The 23,509-nt window shown below is 45.8% G+C and overlaps 1 protein-coding gene across 1 annotated transcript in view; it reads right to left on the reverse strand.

Annotated features, from left to right (window-relative positions):
• SFMBT2 (Scm like with four mbt domains 2) overlaps positions 1–23,509 on the reverse strand; it is a 210,095-nt gene that overhangs the window by 146,328 nt on the left and 40,258 nt on the right. Inside the window, exons 3-4 of the mRNA XM_054016151.1 lie at positions 16,272–16,366; positions 11,432–11,672 (exon numbers count right to left, since the gene is read on the reverse strand). Of these exons, the coding sequence (XP_053872126.1) occupies positions 11,432–11,672; positions 16,272–16,366 (336 nt within the window). The remainder of the gene's footprint in view (positions 1–11,431; positions 11,673–16,271; positions 16,367–23,509) is intronic.

Raw genomic sequence — 23,509 nt, forward strand, 5'->3', positions numbered from 1 at the left:
ACCTAGGGTCAAAGTGTTGAAAAAAACTGCTGCCTAAAGCTCGGCCCCAAAGTCCATATCTAGGCACCTAAATAATATTCCTGGGGGAATTCTGCTCCATTACACAGATGCAGAATTCACGTTGTTCACAGATTTCTTTGCTTCCCCGCAGAAAAATGACTTCTGAGGGGAAGCAAAGGGAAGCCACAAGAGTGGTCATTTGCCCCTCGCTGGCAGCCCACAGCAGCTGGCAGAGACATAAATCAGCTCTGGGGGGCTGGGCGTGCATGCGTGGGGAGATATCAATCACCACTGGGGGGCGGGTTAGGCAGGTGTGCGAATGAGAGAGACTGTCCCTCTTGCTTGCTATTGCAGCATGCCCGCTGTGGAGGGACAGAGCTTCTGGGCGTTTGGAGGTAGGCGTTCCTATAATATGTTCCTATATACAACTTGAATCTTTAATTTATGGAGCAAGCTGTCTAGTCATACTAACTCCAGTGCCATTGGCCCCTTTCCTATGACTAGCATTGTTGGAAGCAGAAGTTGAAACTGCAGGGTCTCTACCGCTAATTTTAAACCCCATTATTCAATCCTGGAAAATAGTTAGTGTCTTATCCAGGGCTCTCCATTGAGTAATGTTCTTTAGTTGATTGGACTTGGGAATTTCAGGAAAGTCCACTTTTAGCCACTGTGACGGGGCAAGGCCAGATGGCTATAGTAAAGTAGTGGGAGACAGATATATTAGCCACAGGGTAAACAAATCCCTGCTACCAGGATAAGCAAATGGCAGCTGCTCCAGGTCAATTAAGACATCTGGGGCCAATTAAGATCTTTCCAGAAGGCAGGACGGACAGCTATGTTGATTGGGACACCTGAAGCCAATCAGGGGCTGGCTGAAACTAGTTAAAAGCCTCCCAGTTAGTCAGGTGGGAGTGGGTGTCAGGAGCTGTAGGAGGAAGCCGTGCTGTTGGAGAGACTGAGTAGTATAAACCATATCAGACACACGGAAGGAGGCCCTGAGGTAAGGGTGAAGTAGATATTGAGGAAGTGGGGGGCTGCTGTGGGGAAGTGGCCCAGGGAATTGGATGCGCCCTGTTCCTAAAAAGTCAGCTACCATAGCTGATACTATTAGGGTCCCTGGGCTGAAGCCTGGAGTAGAGGGTGGGCCCGGGCTCCCATCTTTGCTCCCCCCCCCCCCCCCGATTAATCACTGAGACTAGGAGATAGACTGTGCAAGGGAGGGTAGCTTTTCCTCACCCCCCTTGCTGGCTTATGATGAAAATGGCTCAGTAGGCTGTGACCCTTGTCTCTAGAGAGAGAAGGGCTATGTGGAGGGTCACTAGCTCTGAGGCTAGTGAAATCTGCCAGGAAACGCGGGACCCACGGAGTCAAGGTCAGAGCTTTGTCACACCACACTTTGTAACTGTGCTATTCCCAGATATTAACATATTCAATACTGTTGCAGGGGACTTTCCTCTTGTCAAATAACAGCTAACAAACAATACATATGGATTTTTTTTTTTAAGAAAATCTTTAGTTTTGATGAACTACAGAGAAATATACCATGATGATCTATAGTTCCCAACCAACTCTTTGGAGGCAACGTACCAAAAATATCAGCCTAACAGATGAACAGAGGAAAGATGGTCTTGAGGTTAAGAAGTTGGCCAGGCCCTACTTGAGGACAACTCCATGACTTTTATGGCAAGGGCAAATCTGGCCCATGTTATCTGTCTCGACAACAGTGGCTCAGATTATACTAACAGGATTAAAATGAATAATTTTACTGAAATCTTTCAAACACGAAAAAGAGTATCTGAAAGATATAGGCAGATCAGAATACAGTGCTGTGTACAGAAATGAACTAATATCAAGCTTGACTGAAAAAGTTGATTAAATTAGTTTAATTTAAGAGCCTAAACAAACCCTGAAGGAGGTTCTTTGTTTATTGCTTTTTACCTAAACCATGCTCTGCTGAAAAAGCACCATGTGGGCATGAAATATTTATTCATTAAATCTTTCATAAAGGTGCACACTATTGTTTTCAACCATTATATATTTATAACGTGTCATATACCAGGAAAATTCTTTTTTTTTTTTTTTTTTTTGTCCTCCTCCAGGCTGTTTATATGAGACTTGGTTCTTGTGAGGTTATCACACTGGGTCTGATTCTCATTTACACTGTGGCCTTCTCTACATACAGAAGTCATACTGGTTTAAGTACACAGGTATAGCTGTGTCCATAGTAGGGATCGTATCAATCAGTTAAAAAAAGTTACAGTTCTATCCTCAATAGGTTATATCGGTAGAAAATGCATGTTAAACCAGGTCCCCTTATACAACACTGGCAATATCAAGGTGCCACAAAATGGATGTAAACTTGGTGTCTCCCAGTGTAAAATGTCCCGCTGGTGTCCCCCCTGCATATATTGGGAGTGGGGAGGGGCAAGCAGGGGAGTAGCTGGAGTGTAATGTGCTCCAGCAATCCCCACCTGTTGTATGGTCCATTGGGGCCATAGAGACAGTTCACACTACAGTGAATTTCAGCCTTACCACACTGTGCTCTTCAGCAAAGTGGGTTTTTTTTCCCCTTCACTTGAAATACACCAGATTTAGCAAAGAAGTGCTACATTTTAAAAGCTCGTTAAGAGTAATCTGCTAATCATTCTGTGCCAATGCATAAGGCTGCCTACTATGCTAATAGAATATTTAATTGATGTTTATTTGCTGACTAGTTATTTATGTTAACATCATTCCTGCATAATTAATACTCAGCTGAAGTCGATGCTAAGACCACATATAAATACCTTTTACTAAGAGGGCCATTTACAGTGTTTAAAGAAAGAAATCCTGGAATCTATTAACATTAAGGGAATCTAAAATCAGCTTTAATAGGATAAGCCGACAAGGATTTGGCAGGGAAGATAAAAGAATGTGTAATTCTTTAGCACTATCTCCAATACTGGGTGCTGTGATTTGCTAAATTTAGGTGTCTGAGTTTCATTTTACAATTCAATGGCCCAGTTAGCAGCTGGTGTAAATTGGCAAAGAGCCCTGCATCTCTGCTGATTTATACCAGCAAAAGATCTGGCCCCAGTTCCTCAGCAAGTAATTTCAGCTTTGCACAAAAGTTAACATTTTACAAAACTGGGGCCAAATCCTGCTCTCAATCTTCCAAGCCACCTCAGTTACATTACTCCATTCCAGCTTAACCAGGAGCAGAATTCCACTCTAAGCATCTGATCTCTATGGAACATTATCGACATCAACTTGCAAACGTAGTTAAAGTTTAATTTCCTTTGGGGGATGTCTTACAGGCTAGTAAGGGAGCTTGCTTTTGGTTTTAAACATCCAGGATTACACGTTCTGAGAGATGAGCTGGGAGGATGGTGGTGGCTCAGAACCACCACAATCTATGATGGAAATGATTTGTTTCAGAAGGTCACATGGTTACTCCTAGTGTGTGGAACAGAGGAGTGCTAAAGCTTGCTAATCTCATGGCAGGGCTTCCCCCAACCCATTGCCTCACTGTTGGCTATGCGTCTCCCTCTCCATGATGGCTGACCAGAATGTGGTGGTGCTAAGGAGAAATGACTCTATGCAACATATGCCTCTATCAATGACTTTTCCCGTACTCATCAAGATAAAATATAAATTAATGCTGCCCACTGAGGCATTATCTCTTTTCATATACTTATGTGGGGCCTCAATTATCACTCCTTGCACACCCAAACCACCCACTGAAACCAATGAAGTATTGTTGGATCACCAGTTTGGCTATTAATGTGCACCCTGTTTGATGATGGGCCTAATTCTGACCTCAGACATGAAGACACAAGCAACACCAGCAGGAACATCCTAGTTCTGAATTTGTTATGATGCGGTTACCATGAGGCTAATGGGCCAGACTGTGTCACCAGTTGACACCAATGAAGTCAATGGATGTAACTGAAGCCAAAATATGGGGCCCTGCATTTTTACAAAATACAGAAATATCTGCGTGTCAGTCTCTCTGAAGGCCCTGAGGATCATCTCTCTGGCCATGAATAACTTCTTAGAATGGACCAAATTCTCCCCTGACTTGTACCTCCAATAATCTCAAAGGGTAAAATGGGGTCCTAGGAATATCTTCTCAGAGATAAATCTTGACGGTCTTATTCAGTCAAAGTTCTCATCAAAATCAAAGTTTTTTTTTTTCCTGAGCAAGGATGAAGTAAAGCTTTCTGTTTGTGCCTTAGCATCTTAAATAAGACCTTAGCACCAGTCCACTAGTAGGTAAGAGGTAGGATGTGTCAATGTACTTCAACTGAACTAGCAATAGCGTTTTGAATTACAAGGCAATCTATCTTGCTGCTGCATGAGTCCGATCCTGTTCTGCATGAATAAAGTGCTCGGGATCACGCCGTAAGTGAATTATGCCTTCACCAAGGAGGGAAAGTCACAAATTAATCTAATGCAAGTAAAGTGGAAAAAGACCCACAAACAATCACTATTTTAATTATAGCCTTAGTGGCATGTTTGCCTGATAGGCCCAATCCTGCAGGATGCTGAGCATCCACAATGCCCACTGATGTATTTGGGGTTTGGTGGGACTCAGCACCACCCAGGATCAGGCCTTGGAGTTTTAACTCTACCCACACAAGTGAATCTTGCTAGAAAAGGCTGCGTGCTGAATCTAATCACAAGCGCAGGCTTATGAGTTAACAGGAGCACATTGATCCTACTAGAATTCTATGGGCGGGGGGAGGGATTATTTCTCAAGTTTTACATCCCTATATCAACATATCCCAGTATCAGAAAACAGGCCTGTTTCTCTTCTTCGTTGACTCCTCTACAAGTCCCCTGATTTTACTGGTGCTACTTCCAATTTGCATGGTTGTAACCGAGAACAGAATCAAGCTCGTCGCATGGATTTTACAATGGGGAAGGAGAATCCAACCCTCCTTGAATTACTGTCTGTCAATAATGTTAAGGCAAAACTACCCCAGCAATTACAAGTGTACACAATAATCTTGTCCTCCAGTGTCTTCCGTGCATCCCAGAATGCATTAAGATAATGCCAGAGGAGACGCCGCTCTGTGGGCTCAGCTGCAAATCTGCAATCTGTACAAAAACCAGATGTCAATCAAAAGACGTTGCTGCTCTCTGCGCGTTTCACGATGCATAATTTAGCCACTACACTTGTCAAGTTCTGTGCGTGGCTCTTCTACCTGACGGTAAATGTGTTCAAGAACCCAACTGTCATCAAGAGAGGGAAACAGCACACTAAGACAAATGGCTAGGAGAGGGAGGAGGCCTATTTTCTTTCCCAATTAAAGACATTATTCGTAACGAAAGTTCAGCAAGCCACAAATTATTTTTTTAACTCTTCAGAAAACAGTCCAGGATATGCTTGCAGCTATTACATTGTCGGGCATAAAATTCACCTAGGGAGTCTAAGGCCAATCTTTAGTCAAATCAACAGCGTGCCATCGCTGGTAAATAGTATCAATGGCCAATGAGGGTCTGGCTGGAGAGTCTTGCCTACATGCTCGGGGTTCTACTGATCGCCATATTTGGGGTCGGGAAGGAATTTTCCTCCAGGGTAGATTGGCAGAGGCCCTGGAGGTTTTTCGCTTTCCTCCGCAGCATGGGGCGGGGGTCGCTAGCTGGAGGATTCTCTGCAACTTGAAGTCTTTAAATCACAGAATTTGGGGACTTCAACAGCAGAGTCAAGGGAAAGGGGTTGGGTCAGCTTTTGTGGCCTGCATCATGCGGGGGGGGGGGGGGGGGTGTCAGACTAGATGATCATAATGGTCCCTTCTGACCTTGAAGTCTATGAGTCATTGGAAAACCCATGTCAGTTCTGTGGCAGAAAGGAAGGTGGTCCATGAGGAGCAGCTGAGTTCTGCACCAGTTCCACATACCCCAAACCTCCCCCTCACTTTGGCCTATGTCTACACTGCAATGTAAGCCCAGGCTCTGACTCAGGCTTGAACCCAACCCCCTCTTCAGTCTACACACAAATCTCTCAGACTCAGACCCAGTGACTAACCATATTCATGGTCAAGGAGCTGTGATCATCCAGACCCACAGACCCGCTCCTAATGAGCGAGCCTGGGTTGTGGTCCCATTCCAATCTGGAGACAGGAACAGCAACTGCAGAACGGCCCTACAGTATGTCCTGCCCATGACTTGAGCATGGGGTTCTGTGCCACCCACTTACGGTCTGAACCCACTCAAGTCAAAATCCCATTGTTTTCAATGGGCATTCAATTGTTCCCCATGCAAATCATATTTGCTCAGGCTTTATGCAGAGGGGTAAAAACACAAGAGGTGAAATTTACCTGCATTAGGCAGCATTGGTTTATGCCAACGGTTAAACTGCAATAAAAAAAAACCCCACAATCTGTCCCAAGATGGGACTTTAGAGCCGATCAGCAATGTAGCCAGAGACCATAAGGATGTCTTCACACTTTCTTCCGCAAGTTCATGAATAAACATCGGTTCATTCAAATGAGTTTTATATTAATTCATTTAAATAATTTTCATTTTGATTTGAATGGTAAACGGAGCTATTCTGCCAGGATAGTTGAGTTTGCAATTCAAATTACACACCAATTTGTAATGAGAAAAATATAATTAATGGCAAGAGTTGAAGTAACGAATTTTACTCCTTTGATTTTCTACCATAAGGAGTGGGGAGGGCGGGGGACAGGGAGAGACATAGGTTATGTCTACATTGCAGCTGGAAGGATGCGCGCCTCCCAGCCCTGGCAGACAGAAACGCCTGCTCGAACTTGTGCAGCAAAAACAGCATTGCAGATGTGGCAGTACAGGCAAGCTAGCAGCCTGCCAGAGCTCCTGGGTTCATACTTGGGTGGCTAGCCCAGGTCACCACATGTGCTGCAATGTCCACACTGCTCCAGCTAGTGTGCGAAAAACAGCAGTCTCGGCACATGTCCGGCTGCCACACATTCTGTTCCAGTGCATCACATCATAACGTCACTGCAGGACAGAACACGACTTTGCATCATCGTGCCCGTGAGCATAATGTCAAGTTAACGTCTCCCAATACATAATAATGTAACAGTCAGTAAATTAAACTACTTCCTTATATTGGGATCATAAACAATAATTATTTGGCAGCTGCCCCTTGGAAGCACTGTATGTGCCGAAGATTAAATCAAGCTCTATTGATTTGCTAAGGTGAACAAACCCGTTCTCTCCCCTCTAATGAAATTCATAATCTCCTTTTTCATTTTGTGGTGCTGTAATGTGGTATTACTTTTACATGTAAGACTAGCACTGATCAGTTCTTTCTGGTAAGCGGAACACAATACAGTCCCAGTGCAGCCGTTCTGCCAGTTTAACAAGTGTGTCTTTGCAGATTTGCTTATTAAACAGAGCCCATCGACTACGGAATGAAATCAAATCTTAATGGCTGGCCCACGGCCATGCTGCTTGCACTGCTCTTCGCAGTGACGGCCCAATCCTGCATTTCATAAACAGCAGGAATTCCAACTCAGATCAAGAAGTGCATGACAAGGCCCTTAAAATACTGGCTGCTCTCATTAAAAATGGAGATTACATTATTTTTTTGAAGGCATGATAGTGAAATAGGGAGTGATGCTAAGAACACAAAACATTTTGGGGAACGTTGTATAAAACAGCAATTTCTCGTGTACCCAATACAGGGGCTTATCTTGCAGCCCTTACCCAGCCAAAGCTCCCACTGACTTCAATAGGAGTTTGACAAAGTAAGGACGGATGCACTCACTGATCCAGCAAAGCGTTGAAGCAGAAGCATGACTTTAAGCCTAGGAGTACATGCGTGAAGTTATGCACCCACTACCGGCCAGACCTTCAAAAGTGCTCCACACCCAACAGCTCCCGGTATTCTCGATGGGAGGCATCGGGGGCTGCGAATTTTTTAAAATCCTGGCCACTTCATTAAGGTGCCTAAGCAACTGAGCACCTCTGAAAACCTGGCTTTTTATGTTCTTTCCAGGATCAGGGCTAGAGTAAAAAAAAATGAGTAATGACCCCAGGACTTAATCCAATAGGCAACAGGTAAAATTTCAAAAGCACCTAAGTGATTTTGGAACCTGAGCCCCCAGTGACTTAGGCACCTAGGAATCTAAAGTCCATTAACTTTTAAGTCTGCTGAGTGCCTAAGTCTAACAGTTACGTGCCCCGTAGATCTTCAGCTGCTGCCTCGCTTTGCAGGCACCTAAATTCCCTAGACACCTAAATTTCCACCAATAAAGTCCCTATGGTGCCTATGTTTCTGCCACTGGGCATGTGCAAAACTGCCCAAGTCCTGCAGCTGTTGAGCGGCTCAGCCTCCTAGCTTACTCCTCAGCCCTGGCAGGATTCACAAACTGGGCCTTCTCCACCCATCTCACCTGGAGGGCCTGATCTGAGAACGTGCCCTGAGCATGCCTAACCGGCACAAGACAACTGGGGCTGCACAGAGCTGGTGTGAGTGTGGCTATATCCAACAGCCCCGCAGTGAGGAGACTCACGTGGGAATCCCAGGTTTGCGTCCCCACTCTGCCGGATTTGAAGCAGAGACTTGGCCCCAGGTCTCGCACCTCCCAACTGACCACCAGCTTACTGGCTATTCTGGGACAGTCTCCCCATCTATTCTGTTGAAGCTGTTCCACTTTGTATAATTAACAGTCATGTGGCCAGAGTGTGTGCGTATAACTCTACAGCCCAGTGGCTAAAGCACTCAGCTCTGAGACCCTAAGCAGGCAGAGCAGGGATTTGAACCCAGATCACCCATGTAAGGGCTATTGGCTGGCTGTCTCTCAGTTCCCATGAGAAAGGGATGCCCTGGCTTAGCCACATAACTCCAGAAGATGGCTCACAGCCATGAATCCAAAGCAGAGGCAGGTGCCTAATTGGGCACCTAAGTACCTTTGAGGCTATGGGCCCTAAGCCCACCCCTCTCCTTAGCATTATTTACTGGCTAGCTTAGGCAGCTCCCTGATCAGCCTGCTGGCTTCTCAGAATCCTCCTCTTATGCCCCTAACTCTCCCCTATGCATTGTATAGGGAGCCTGGGGGCCTAGCTCAGAGCTGTAAATTCCACTGGGCACCTGAGAGGTAGATGTTGCACCACTTAGCACTGCAAAATGCCTAAGTCCCTTTGTGGGCCTAACCCTAAGTTACTGATGCTCAGATCCGCTAAAGTATTTCAGCTCCTAAGTTCCAAAGAAAATGAGACTTAGGCACTTTGGAAAGTTGTTATCCACCATCTGTGCATTAAAGTTTGTTCATTCGATGAAAAAATATGTATATACAATTTCCACTGCACTTTTTCAAGCGAGCAGCCTGAATTCAGCACCTACCCTGACCGATACCCTATGCAACCCCAATGGTTTCCTGGCACTGCACTGCACAGGGCACATGACATCCTGACAGTACAACTGCTGAACCCTGAACTGTACATCAGCACAGAATTTGGCCACCCAAGCTAAACAGTGCACAGGGAAGTAGCCAGGACCAGAAAAAGATTCCAACGCTTCCCTGAAGAGCAAATGCCTCCAGTTATAAAACAATCATTATTTTCTATTACAGCAGTCGATAAATCCTCTTACCCCTTGACCCTGGCATTTCATGATTTAGTTTACGGCACTGTATATTTTCTTACAACATTGATTATAAGCCACATAATAAAAGGAGTTTAAAAAAAAAAAGCCACATAAAAAATTAGGAGACCAATAAAAATCTAACCCCTCTCAAATCAGCCTGATTTATTACTGGTTGGCTAACAAACCTTTCGATCACATTTGCGTTCAGGTATCAAGCTCTATTTATTTTTTTTTATAAATCCATCCTTTTTTATTCAAGGGACACAGTCAGGTCAAATCGGGTCCAAAGACGTCTACAAACCAGATCGGTTTTCTGCCTACGGTAGGAAATGGGCCAAATTCATCCTTAGCTCAAGTGAGCATAGCTTCCATTGAAGAAAGCAACAGAGGGTCCTGTGGCACCTTTAAGACTAACAGAAGTATTGGGAGCATAAGCTTTCGTGGGTAAGAACCTCACTTCTTCAGATGCAAGTAATGGAAATCTCCAGAGGCAGGTATAAATCAGTATGGAGATAACGAGGTTATCTATACCCGCCCTGGAGATTTCCATTACTTGCATCTGAAGAAGTGAGGTTCTTACCCACGAAAGCTTATGCTCCCAATACTTCTGTTAGTCTTAAAGGTGCCACAGGACCCTCTGTTGCTTTTTACAGATTCAGACTAACACGGCTACCCCTCTGATACTTGTTTCCATTGAAGAGACACCCCGGGTCAGTCTGATGCAGTATCTCTGCCATAATCATGTACAACATGCAAATGAAATGTCAACTTTGTGAATAGTCATTATAAATAGGAAGTAAACCTCGCCCCTCCCCACAAAAAACCCTCATATCTCAGAAGCAGGTTTTTAAATTTTCCTTCGATTCCCAAATAACTCGAGTTTGGGACTAAATCTTCACCCCACAAAGACTGAATGAACTGGAACAGTGCAGCGAACATAAATGGAAGGGCGGTGAGAACAGCATCCTCTGCCCAAGTAGAGTAGATAGGTACCTATTCCATAGAAGCAACTACAGCCTACGGGCTACAGCAGCCCACTATACGCCCTCTATGCAAGAGCATGGCCAACCTCTGTCACGGAGCCATTGGCCCTGCTTGCGTCTTTCCCTACCGCACTGTTGCCCAAGACCACCAGGATACACTGTTCCTCTGCCGGCAGGGAATATGGAGCTCCCCTGAGCCGACTGTCTCGCCTGCACAGCCAAACCATAGCCGTCACCCATCAGAATCTTGCACATCTCCACAGCGGAGGAGCCATAGTTGCCTCTTAGTGAGCAAGGCCCAAATTCGGCAGTCCTTACTCAGGCAATGCTCCCATTGTCTTTAAAGGGCTGAGTAAAGACTGCAGGATTTGGCCCTGAATGGTTTCTGATCTTTCCCAAGCAAAGCCCATCAGGATTCTAGCATAGGGACAAAGGGGCCGGAAAGGTTTTTTTGAGGATTGTAGCATAGGGCCAAATTCTGACCTCAGTTACACTCAGCCTACATGAGGGTGGACTGGAATAAGTTAGATCAGAATTTGGTCTTTTCTTGCTAGAAGTACAAGCCCATTTTTCCCCCGATGGAAAACATTGGTTTTGCAATATAGGGACAAATTCCCTTCCCAACGCTTTCACCTACAAAATGTTTATATTATTATTATTACTACAATTTGTTGCACAATTCCCTTCCTAGGATCTGATCCCACAAGTTCTTGGCAAGCAGGATCCATCAGTGAAGTCTAATGGCCAATTTCTCAGTTGGTGTAAAATGACTTCAATGGAGCTACATAGGTTTACACCAGCTGAGGACCCGATGCAGGTTGATTGTAGGCTTGGAATCGAACTAGATCTTATACTAGACCATGACCCCATCAGAAAGCATAGAACTCACCATCTGGAGGCATCAGCACCTTGTTGTTCTGCGTACACCAGCCCACTGGATGAAGGTCAGCGGTCATCACATCGCACCAGAAATCTGCCCTGCGATCATCTCCATAGCCACAGTAACGTAGCAACAAGAGCTGCCCACACGTTGTAATGATCGTAGCCACCCAGTAGGTGTCCGGATTGTTCTTGTTGGCCACTTCTAACTTCATCCCTGGTTGGAAACTGCTCTGAAGGCTGATTTCAACCTTGCAAAATTAGAAATAGGTATTATTTTTCCATATAACCAAAGGAAAATGAAGCATGATCTCTAGTTGAGCAATGCTAGCAGGCAACATTCTTAGGTGCATAGTGGCATGGCCTAGCAGACAGGGCACTAAACAGTTCAGGGGGCCACAGTTCTATCCTTAGCTCTGCCACTGACTGGTTGAGTGACCTTTGGCAAGTCACTTCACCTCTGACCCTCATCTATTCAGAATATAAGCTCTTTTGGGTAGAAACTGTCTATTATGATGTGCCTGTACACAGTAGCACCTTGATCTCAGTTGGGCCTCTAGGTGAGACTGTCATGCCAGTAATAATTTTAAGCACGGCCTCTGGGAATGGGTGAAACTCAGCCCCATGCAGAGGGCCAGCACAAGCCCTGTGTGCCGCTACTAAGACTCACTTGAGCTGGAGAAAAAGCCCAGGTATGATCCAAAGAACTTGTTACCACACAGCTCCACCAGGTAAATAACAGGCCCAATTCTGGTTGCGTGTGAGGTGCTTTATAATTGAGGCCTGGTCCTCAGAGGTGCTCCATACCTGTAATTCTACCTCTCAAGTATAGAGCAACTGAGGACCAGGCCTCAATTATAATAATTTGTATAAAGCACCTCAAATGCAACCATCTCAGAGCCTAATCCTGCCCCCACTGACGTCAGTAATAATGCTTCCATTGACGTCACTGGATGCAGGTCCATGCTCTAGCTGATTAAAGCTCTTAATACCCTGGTGAAGAAGGCACAGGCAGCATCATCAGCCGCTATTACAGACGGCTAAAGACAAGAAGCTCCCACTGAAGTTTACAGTTCCCATGGATGTCAACAGAAGTGGGACTGGGTCCCAAGCAACTTGCCTGAGGAAATCTAGAGAATACAATACATATTCTGTAGGACAGTGGTTCTCAACTAGGGTTACATGTACCCCTGCGGTACTCAGACGTCTTCCAGGGGTACATCAACTCATCTAGATATTTGCCTAAAGCACTAGCAAAGTTAGTACAAACTAAAACGTCATACAATGACTTGTTTATACTGCTGTATATACTGTACACTGAAATGCAAGTATGGTATTTATATTCCAATTTATTTATGTTATAATTATATGGTAAAATGAGAAAATAAGCAATTTTTCAGTAATAGTGTGCTATGCCACTTTTATATTTTATGTCTGATTTTGTAAGCAAGGAGATTTTAAGTGACGTGTAACTTGGGGGCAAGGAAGACAAATCAGACTCCTGAAAGGGGTACAGTGAGGATTACGGGGTACAGTTGGCAAAGGTTGAGACCCACTGCTGTAGGACATTCCTAACCAATGGAGTTAAAACTAAGGATATGCCTTATGCACTAACTTTCTGTATCAATTAAGAGTTCTTTTGATATCTCCAGTTTTCCCTCCCAAGCTTGGAAGAAAGTTAGTCCTCTGGTTAGGGTATCAGCCTAGAATTTAGGAGACTCTAGTTCAATTCCCTGCACCACTTCAGACTTCCTCTATGACCTTTGGCAAATTAGTCTCTTTGTGACTCAGTTCCCCTCTCTCAAATGGGGACAATAACACATCCCTACCTCACAGGGATGTTGTGAGGATACATATGATAAAAACTGCTGTTAATAGGTGACATATAAGTACCTAATATGGATACAGAAGAGGAATACAAGTCTGCCTAAATCCATTTCTTGTGTCTTGTCTTATACTTAGACTGTAGGCCCCTTGGGGCAGGACACCTTTCTGGTCTGTGTTTGTGCCGAGCACAATGGGGTCCATGACTAGAGCTCCTGGGTGCTACAGTAATACACATAAAAAAAAAGATTGCCTGGGGGCTTCAACCAAATGATCCAAGGATCAACTGTAACAGTGGTTTGCTAGTCTAGAGGAACGCAGCTCCTCCGGAATTCGGAAGACTCCTCCTTTACCAGCCTCACTCATGATTACTGCAGTCTAAGCACTGACACGTTGCATCATTGACTTATTTTCATACCACAAGTACATTTGTCCAGTATCTATGCACTCACGTTCCGTCAACAGGAACTGCATGCGTGGCTCGGGGCTGGTCTATGGCCCTTCTAGCTAGGCTCTTAGACAGTGACCAACTCCACAGAATCGGAGCACCTCGCAAAATGATCAAATACACACGTGAAGCTGTAATGATCTCTCTCGCTCCGCCTCTCAGCAATGACCAGACTGTGACATGCTGGGGAGTGGGGGATTTTTGTGTGTGTGGTATAACTATACAAAGGGTGGGTTGAAGACGTGGATTTTGTCTCTCTGGAGGCTCCAGGGTCCCCAATCTCTTCTGAGAGCAAAGTTCCAGATTCATAGGAGCACATGTCCCTACACATGAGTCTCACCCCTGAGGCGGATAGTTCCTTTCTCCCAGTGGAACATAGCCATTGGGGAAGGTCACAATCACAAAGGATGAGGTAGGGTCCCTAGGTAACCCAAGCCAATGCCATGGAGCAGGGTTCTCAACCTGCTACAGGAATTCCACGGTCCTCCTGTGCCATAACAACTGTTTTTCTGCATATCCATTAGATTAAAAGCCAGGACCGGCGTTAGGGAGTAGCAAGCAGGGTAATTGGCCAGGGCCCAACACCACCGGCAGCCCATGAAGCTAAGTTGCTTGGGCTTCGGCTTTCAGCCCCGGGCAGCAGGGCTCAGGCTTCAGCTTTCTGCCCTGGGCCCCAGCGAGTCTAACGCTGGCCCTGCTCTCTGGTTTATTTTGACAGACCCCCTGAAACCTGCTTGCAATTCCCCAGGGGACCCCAGACCCCTGGTTGAGAACCACTGCCATAGAGGGCTTTGAGGATGGGGTGTGAAAACTTGAGAGCTGGAGCCAGTATTCAGCAAGGTGCCAGTGCACAGAGCAGAGCGCTGGAAGGAGCGAGGTGCTCTCACCGGACAGTTTTTGTGCTCTGAACCGACTGTCGATTGAAGGTCAGCAGTTTCACATCAAGGACAGAGAATTACAATCATCCAGCCAGGCAGTCGGTGGCGTGTGGATCACTGTGGCTATGTTGGAATTTGATAGGGGGGACTGCAATCTCCTTGCCTCACATAGGTGGAATTGGGAGCGTTTTGCAACCGTCGCTCTTTGAGCATCCAGAGGAAGAGGCCAGGTGGACACTCACGTTGAGGATTTTCCAAAGAGCATGCCTTTCCCCTCCAACGTCGATTCATTGTTTCCAGGGTTCACCGTCATCCAGGAGCCAGTCTCAGCCAGGCCCCTGTACAGGGAGCTGGGAGATGGTGCTGTTTGCATCTGAGGAGAAGATGTAATAGCGCTGGTTGCATCTGTATCGAATGGGATGGGGAGAGACAGGAATGCTGTGGGGCTCCACAGGTGAGTACTGGGGAAATAGAGGAGCAGGTGCCCATCACGGATCTGAGAGTGGCCTGAGAGGGGCAGTTGAACTCACCTCTGAGCAAACCCACTAATCCCACCATTACTGTGAGGTGGGGTGGCACCATTTTATAGCTGACTATATCAAATGCTATGGAAAGGTCTAGCAATAAGAGCATGGAGCATACAGCCCTGTCCATAGCCGAGAAGAGATCATCCCTCAGGGCCATCTCTGTTCCATGTCCTAACCTGAAGCCTGCTTGGGAGGGATCCAGGATATTGGCAGTATCTAGGAGTTGAGCTTCCCAGTTAGTTTGCTTAGGAACTGGAGGTTAGATAATGGGTAGCAGCTGAAGAGGTCAGTCACGTCATGCAATAGTTTCTTAAGTACTGGCTGCATTGTGATGTGCTCTGGGACAGCAATAGATTTTCTTTCTCAAAGAAAGCGGCAACAATCCCAGTCCATAGGGATTCCAGGTGCTCTCAACGCTCTTCCACAAACCAAGAAGGGCATGGGGCCAGAGCTGCAGACGGTGGCTGCTTTGCCACAGTGCTTCCAGAATTCCATTGTGCGAACGAACCAACTTCACATGAGGGAAGGTATCATATTCTCAGGCCTATGACGGTGGTACAGCTTCAAGTGCCCCAAGAGGCCATTTCTGCTACCAGAGAGTTTCTCGGAGATGTAGGCTGATAGTTTGTCACTGCAAGAGACACCGTTTTCTGGAGGCATTCCATGGTAACCAGGCTATTTAACATTGACAGGCTTCTCAGAAGAGGCCTGTCTGAAGGAGGGCTTTGAAGGAACAATGTGCATGCAATTTCTGTGTGGTGGGGTAATATGGAAGAAATTAAAGGGATCAAAGAGGCGGGAGAAGCAAAGGATGCAGGATGCGGAGTGGGAGGGAATGAGAGCTGAATGTAGGCAAGAGGAAAGCAGTACAGGGCCTTGAGAAGGGGTAAGGATGAGAAGCTTGAATCCAAAGTAGAGTGAGAAGCCAGTGGACCCAAAGAAAGGAATGAGAACAGGTGTTCAACAGGAGAAGGAAGAGGATTTCAGAAGGAGAGGGAAAGGATTCCAGCATTTTGGATTGGGAGGAAGAAATTTGAGACAGAGAGAAGAGTTTGGTGATGTTTCCTCAAGAGCCATTAGCCATGCCTTTAAATTTTCCAGGATGACCCTCTCCAATCAGAATGAAAAGAGGAAGGGCACAGCACTTTCTCAAGGCCCAAGTGAAGTACGTACGTGTCTGAACGAGGTGTGAGGAGCAGCGCTTGCTCCCGTTTCTTCCAAGTATTCATCCCAGTTGAAGTCGGTCTCCTCGATGCTAGAACCTTCATCTGTTTGGGGGGGAAAAAGCAACATAAAATTAGAACATGGTTAATGCAGGCAATAAACTACACAATGGTATCAGCCAAAAGTGGGAAATTGGCAGGCAGTAAAACCTCCACACAAGATTTAAAAAACCCACCGTTTTAATAGTTATGCATATTTGGATTCCATGGGTTTTACTGCATTTCCAAGATATTCTTTGGTATGCTGGTTTTAGCAGTTATACCTTCAGAGACTCTGCCTTTGTGGGCCAGTTGGGTGAGCGAACAGAAACCACTGTACCCGGCAGTGCAAGAGAGTCCACACTATTTCACAATTCTTTTTGTAATGTTCTCATTAAACTTTCACCTCTCCTCCATCAGTCATCATGAGAGTACGTTGTGCGGTACAGTGGATAAACATGCCAAACAAATAATAAAGTCTATGCCCCAATGCATTTCTGATCTAAGGGCCATAAGCCAGATCCTCAGCTGCCGTAAGTTACAGTACTGTCATTGAAGCCAATACAGGGATAGAGATTTAAGCCACCTTAGCATCTGCCCCCCCTACTGGGTGCACTATTGCAAAGAGGTTAGTATCCATGTGCAGCGCTGCCTTTTGCTGGAAGGAATCAGAACTACTCAACTGCATATCATAGGCCCCATAATGCTAACACTTTTATTTAATTAGTCAGAAGCTGAGCTTTGAAAGCAGAAGCCCTGTGTGGCTGTGAAGAGCCAGATGATGGAACTCAGGTGCCATCTCCCAGTTTCCCATTACACCTACTTATAATTTTTTGCTTTTCTATAACACCTTTCATGGGAAGACCTGAAAACACTGTACAAACAATTAACTGATCCTCACAACATCCCGTGAGAGATGTAATGCTACCTCCATGTTATGGATGGGGAAACTGAGGCACAGATCATTTTCGTATCTAGCCTGAGATCACACAGGAAATCAGCTGCAGATTTAAGAACAGAATCTAGATCTTCTGACTCTCAGGCCTCTGGATTAACCCTTATATACTCCATCCCACAGCTAAAGATCCATAATTATTCACAGGTTTTGCTACCTATCTGTACAGCCCCTAGCACAATGGGACTAAGGTCTCAAAGTGCTGCTGAAATACAAATAATACAAATTACAAACACATCTTCTTGCACTTATAGAAAATCAGCCAAATCTGATTGCTTTTATTTTACTTTAAAATAATGTTTCCAGGCAATCTTGGAAGAACGGTTTCAACCCAGAGCGAATATTTACAGTCTAATAGTGAGGCGTTGCAATAAGCATTTATCAGGCAAACTCTGAGAGACCCTTTTCCTTCCAAAGCATTCATCAGCATGGCCATGATGTAATTAAAGTGCCCCATGACAAACTGAATGAAGAAACCTCCCCAGACAGACAGTTTTATGAAGAAAACGGCAAGGTTAATTTATTGCAATTATTGCTACGGGTCTCCCATTTTCAAGATCTGAAAGTTAGATCATGTAAGAGGAATGTCTCATTATTAAAAGGAAAAGGAATAGGTTACATTTGCTGCCGATGTAGCCAGACACACATCTGAGAAAAAAAACAGATGAAAGCAGAGTTGGGTTTTCTAAACGTAACCAGCATGGGAAAGGGGTTCAGAGAACAAATCACAGCCCTATTTACTGTTAAATACACTAGAACTTCTTTTGAACACTGGGTTATGAAGACAATGAGTCCTCGGACCAGTTTTGTTCAACATCTTCATTAATGATCTGGATGATCGGATGGATTGCACCCTCAGCACGTTCGCAGATGACTCTAAGCTGGAGGGAGAGGTAGATGCGCTGGAGGGTAGGGAGGGGGTCCAGAGTGACCTAGATAAATTGGAGGATTGGGCCAAAAGAAATCTGAGGTTCAACAAGGACAGGTGCAGAGTCCTACACTTAGGATGGAATAATCCCATGCACTGCTACAGGCTGGGGACCGACTGGCTAAGTGGCAGTTCTGCAGAAAAGGACCTGGGGATTACAGTGGACGAGAAACTGGATAGGAGTCAGCAGTGTGCTCTTATTGCTAAGGCTAATGGCATATTGGGCTACATTAGTAGGAGCATTGCCAGCAGATCGAGGGAAGGGATTATTCCCCTCTATTCGGCACTGGTGAGGCCACATCTGGAGTATTGCATCCAGCTGGGCCTCCCCACTACAGAAGGGATGTGGGCAAATTGGAGAGAGTCCAGCGGAGGGCAACGAAAATGATTAGAGAGCTGGAGCACATGACTTACGAGGAGAGGCTGAGGGAACTGGGCTTATTTAGTCTGCAGAAAAGAAGAGTGAGGTGGGATTTGATAGCAGCCTTCAACTACCTGAAGGGGGGTTCCAAAGAGGATGGAGCTCAGCTGTTTTCAGTGGTGGCAGATGACAGAACAAGGAGCAATGGTCTCTAGTTGCAGTGGGGGAGGTCTCGGGTGGATATTAGGAAAAACTATTTACTAGGAGGGTGGTGAAGCACTGGAACAGGTTACCCAGGGAGGTGGTGGAATCTCCATCCTTAGAGGTCTTTAAGGCCCGGCTTGACAGAACCCTGGCTGGGATGATTTAGTTGGGGTTGGTCCTGCTTTAAGCAGGGGGTTGGACTAGATGACCTTCTGGGGTCTCCTTCAACTCTAATCTTCTATGATTCTATAATTCTCCCTCACCTGCACTGCTCCAACCTGGTGTAACTACAGAGGTGTAAATCAGGAATAACTCAGTTGAAGAGATTTCTGAAAACAGGTGGCTCTTCAGTCTAGCAGGAAAAGGCATGACAAGATCCAATGGCCAGAAGCTGAAGCTAGACAAATTCAGAAGAGAAAGTAAGGTGCAGACTTTTTTTCAACAGTGGAGGGTAATGAACCATTGGACTAACTTATCTAAGAAGATGGGGAATCTCCAGCACTCAAGACTGGATGTCTCTCTAAAAGAGATGCTATAGCCCAAACAAAAGGGATGGGCTTGAGGCAGACGCTACTGGGTGAGGTTCCATCACCTGTGTTATGCAGGAGGTCAGGATGGATGATGATAGTGGTCTCTTCTAGCCTTAAAATCTAATGACTCTATGGTCATGCCTACACAAAACACTTACTTGCAGCAAGCTGGGATATAAATCTACAATGCTCAAGGTCACATGTGTCAGTGACAGAGCCAGGAATTTAACCCAGATCTCCCATACCCTAAGCGTCACTAGACTGAGCTATGAAATCAGGCTCTCTTTGCATTCAGTAGTAAGATGGGTGCAGTTCAGTGACACACCTAAAAAGTATCTGTTTTAAAAATCAAAATGAAAAGTGCAAGGTTGAGCCAGATAGGGTGCTTGGAGGGCCAGGCAGCCTAGCAGTTATTGCACCAGACCTCCGGCTGTCATCAGGGTGGTAGAGGTGCCTGGTTCCTGACCCTAAGCCAGAAATCTTCTGGCCTCTACCCGCATTTGGGTGACAGCCCTTAAGGGGTTGTGGTAGGGAGGCACTCCTTCTCTACCAGGTCCCAGCCCACGGCCCTGTGGGAAGCAACACTGGCAAGGTCCTCCCTGCAGAGAGTCTAAGTCTGGTGTCCTGGACCACTTCCTATCTATAGATCCCTTCAGTTTGGGGCACGGCCCCTATAGTCCAAACAGTCAGTTACTTACAAAAAAATAAAATAAAAAAGCCCAAAGGACCAGGGTGCTGCTGGAGCTGCTGGTTCTCAAGGGGGTGGTGGCTGGAGAAGGCTCTGCCTGTGGGCCTGCCCTGTCCCGTGGTCCCCGTCTCAGGCTCAACCTTCTGACTGGCTTCTCAGAGAAGGATTCCTCTCTCCTGCAGCCTGCCCAGCACCTGTGCCTGGGCTCCTGGAGCAAGCTCAGCAGGGCTAGCGGGTGGGGACTAACAGGGCTCAGTACTGCCTTTGAACACCTTTGGGTCCACATTAGGTTTGTATACCCCACCACATTGAGATGGAGCGCCTCCAGGAACTGAGCACCCGTCCTGCTGCAGAGACTTCCGGCCTTTACTCTCCGTTGTTCCATTTCATCCTGACCCAGCAGAAGGCTGATTTCTCTACAGGCTTTATCGGGAAATTACTTTTACTGTGTCTGTAAAACTAACATCAGGGAACCCGTTTATCATGGGCCCAGTGTCTTGTTTTGCTCAGTTTCATTACAGAGAAATGGACGGGACTGAAAATTCCCCAAAACCTCCTGTGTTGTTTCGGTTTCTTTCCTGAAGTTCTGCAATAGCGTCGGCTGTGACCACAGTCGGGTTGCCTAGGGGTTAGGCCAGGGACAGAGAGTCAGGACATTCTATTCCCAACTCTATCACTGATTTACTGTGTGCCCATGGGCAAGTCACGTAACCTTTTTCCGTGGCTGGGTTTCCAAATCAATTTTTGCTGATCTCTGTAAAATGCTTCAAATCCCTCAGATTGAAAGGAGCTATATCAATGAAAAGTATTTAATAATATTATAATTATTATTCTAAAGAGCGGTTTATTCTAAATTATTATTATTCTAAAAAGTGGTTTTCACAAAGCCATACAATCTACCAGTACTCAAATCAACATTCCAAGGGTAAAAACCTAGCTCCTGAAGTCACTGGCAAAACGCCCATTCATTCCAAGGGGCGGGGCGGGGTGTCAAGATTTCACCCCAGGTGTTCACTGGCTGATGGCTAATTTTATGATGTACTTACATTGGTGGATTTCAGTTATCGATCCTTTTGCTCTATGCTCTTTTTTGGTGAAACAGTCACACCTGTCTAACCTACGATACATTTCATGTTCCTGTGGGCCTGGGTATGCAAACAAAATAAATAGTAATGAGCGACTACCAGCTCAATGGTTTTAAAGTGCTCTGGGATCGTCAATTGGTAGATGCCATAGAAATTAAAGGTACTTCAATAAAACTGCAGCCATCTAGGACTTCACTGTTAACACTATAGACCACGTGACTACGGGAAAAACCTCAGAGTGAAAAAAGAACCTGGATCCTTCGTTCGGAAAGCCCAAATTCCCTACCAACCTAGCTGTAGGATAATTCCCTTTAACTCTTAGCTGTATAGAGTCTTAAGGCACACAGCTAAGCAGTTCTGATTCTATCCTGTATCTATTCCTATGTTCTAGCTAGTTATGTTACTTTATCAATGAAAGAACATAAGAACGGCCATACAGGGTCAGACCAAAGGTCCATCTAGCCCAGTATCCTGTCTTCCGACAGTGGCCAATGCCAGATGCCCCAAAGGGAATAAACAGAACAGGCAACCACTAAGTGATCCATCCCCTGCCACCCACTCCCAGCCTCTGGCAAACTGAGGTTAGGGATACCACCCGTGCCCATCTTGGCTAATAGCCATTGATGGACCTGTCCTCCATTCAGGGCCGTCCCTAGACATTGTGGTGCCCTACACAGCCCCAGGCCTATGCAGGGGAGGGGGAGGCTGTGCCGAAGGTCTGTGGGGGGCAGGAGCAGGCTTGGGGGGCAGGGGAGAACTGCCCCCCCAGCACGAGCCGGCGGCGTGGCTGGGAATCGGCAGAACGGAGCAGGTTGGGGCCGGGTTGCTATACTTCCCGCCACCGGGTGAGTGCAGGGCACGCCCGATCCCTGCTACAGTCCCTCAGGATGTAGTTCAGGCGAAGGGATGGAGTGGGGGGTGGGTCTAGGGCGGAGCAGGGGTGGGAAGAGGCGGGGCGGAGACTCTACAGAAGGGGTGGAGTGGGCACAGGGCAGGAGCGGGGGCAGCTTTTCTGGCTGTCTCAGCTGGCCGGGGGATTGGGCTGGCCACTGGAGCAGCACACAGCTGCATAGGGCACCAGGAAATTTGGTGCCCTACATAGCTGCGTAGTTTGCGTATGGGTAAGGATGGCCCTGCCTCCATGAATTTATCTAGTTCTTTCTTTAAAAAAACACTGTTATAGTCTTGGCCTTCACAACATCCTCTGGCAAAGAGTTCCACAGGCTGACTGTGTGACCTGTGAAGAAATACTTCCTTTTGTTTGTTTTAAACCTGCTGCCTATTAATTTCATTTGGTGACCCCTAGTTCTTGTGTTATGAGAAGGAGTAAATAACACATCCTTATTTACTTTCTCCACACCATCATGATTTTATAGACCTCAAGCATATCCCCCTTTAGTTGTCTCTTTTCTAAGCTGAAAAGTCACAGTCTTATTAATCTCTCCTTATATGGAAGCTGCACCATACCCCTAATCATTTTTGCTGCCCTTTTCTGAACCTTTTCCAATTCCAATATATCTTTTTTGAGATGGGGCGACCACATCTGCACTCAGTATTCCAGAGGTGGTCATAACATGGGTTTGTATAGAGGCAATATGTTATTTTCTGTTTTATTATCTATCCCTTTCTTAATGATTCCCAACATCCTGTTTGCTTTTTTGACTGCTGCTGCACATTGAATGGATATTTTCGGAGAACTATCCACACTGACTCCAAGATCTCTTTCTTGAGTGGTAACAGCTAATTTAGATCCCATCATTTTATATGTAGAGTTGGGATTATGTTTTCCAATGTGCATTACTTTGCATTTATCACCATTGAATTTCATCTGCCATTTTTTTGCCCAGTTTTGTGAGATCCCTTTGTAACTCTTCGCAGTCTGCTTTGGACTTAAAAGATCGGTCTTGGATTCCAATCTGGAAATAGAAAACTGAGGGAAGGATGTGCCAGCATTTAGGGCACTAGTCTAGGACTTGACAGACCTTGCTTCAAGCCCCTGCTCTGTTACAGGCTTCTTGTGTGCGCTTGGGTAAGTCACTTAGCCTCAGTTCCACATCTGTAAAATGGGGATAATAGTACGTCACAAGGGTGTCATGAGGACAGCTACATTAAAGGTAGTGCGGCATTCAGATCCTGTGGTGATCGGAGCCGCGTAAGTACCTTAGTTAGACAGATAACCCAGTTCCTCATCTATAAAATGATCTGAATTTAAGTTTATGTGATGATTGGTGTAATAGCCAGTGAGCACTCAGAAGCCAGATTGACAGGTGAGGAGAGACAGCACTTTGATTATCTCCATAAGCACTGAGCTGAAACGGACTGTTCAGGTTTCTGGAAATCACTAGTTCATGCTCAGAGAATTTAATACACATTACATGAAGGGGAGGTACTATGCTAATCTGCTACCTGTCCTTCGAAGAGCGGGGAAGGGAAGGTGATGTTTCTATTCATTGCATGG

The sequence above is a fragment of the Malaclemys terrapin genome, chromosome 1, assembly GCF_027887155.1.
Source record: "Malaclemys terrapin pileata isolate rMalTer1 chromosome 1, rMalTer1.hap1, whole genome shotgun sequence".
Taxonomy (NCBI): domain Eukaryota; kingdom Metazoa; phylum Chordata; order Testudines; family Emydidae; genus Malaclemys; species Malaclemys terrapin.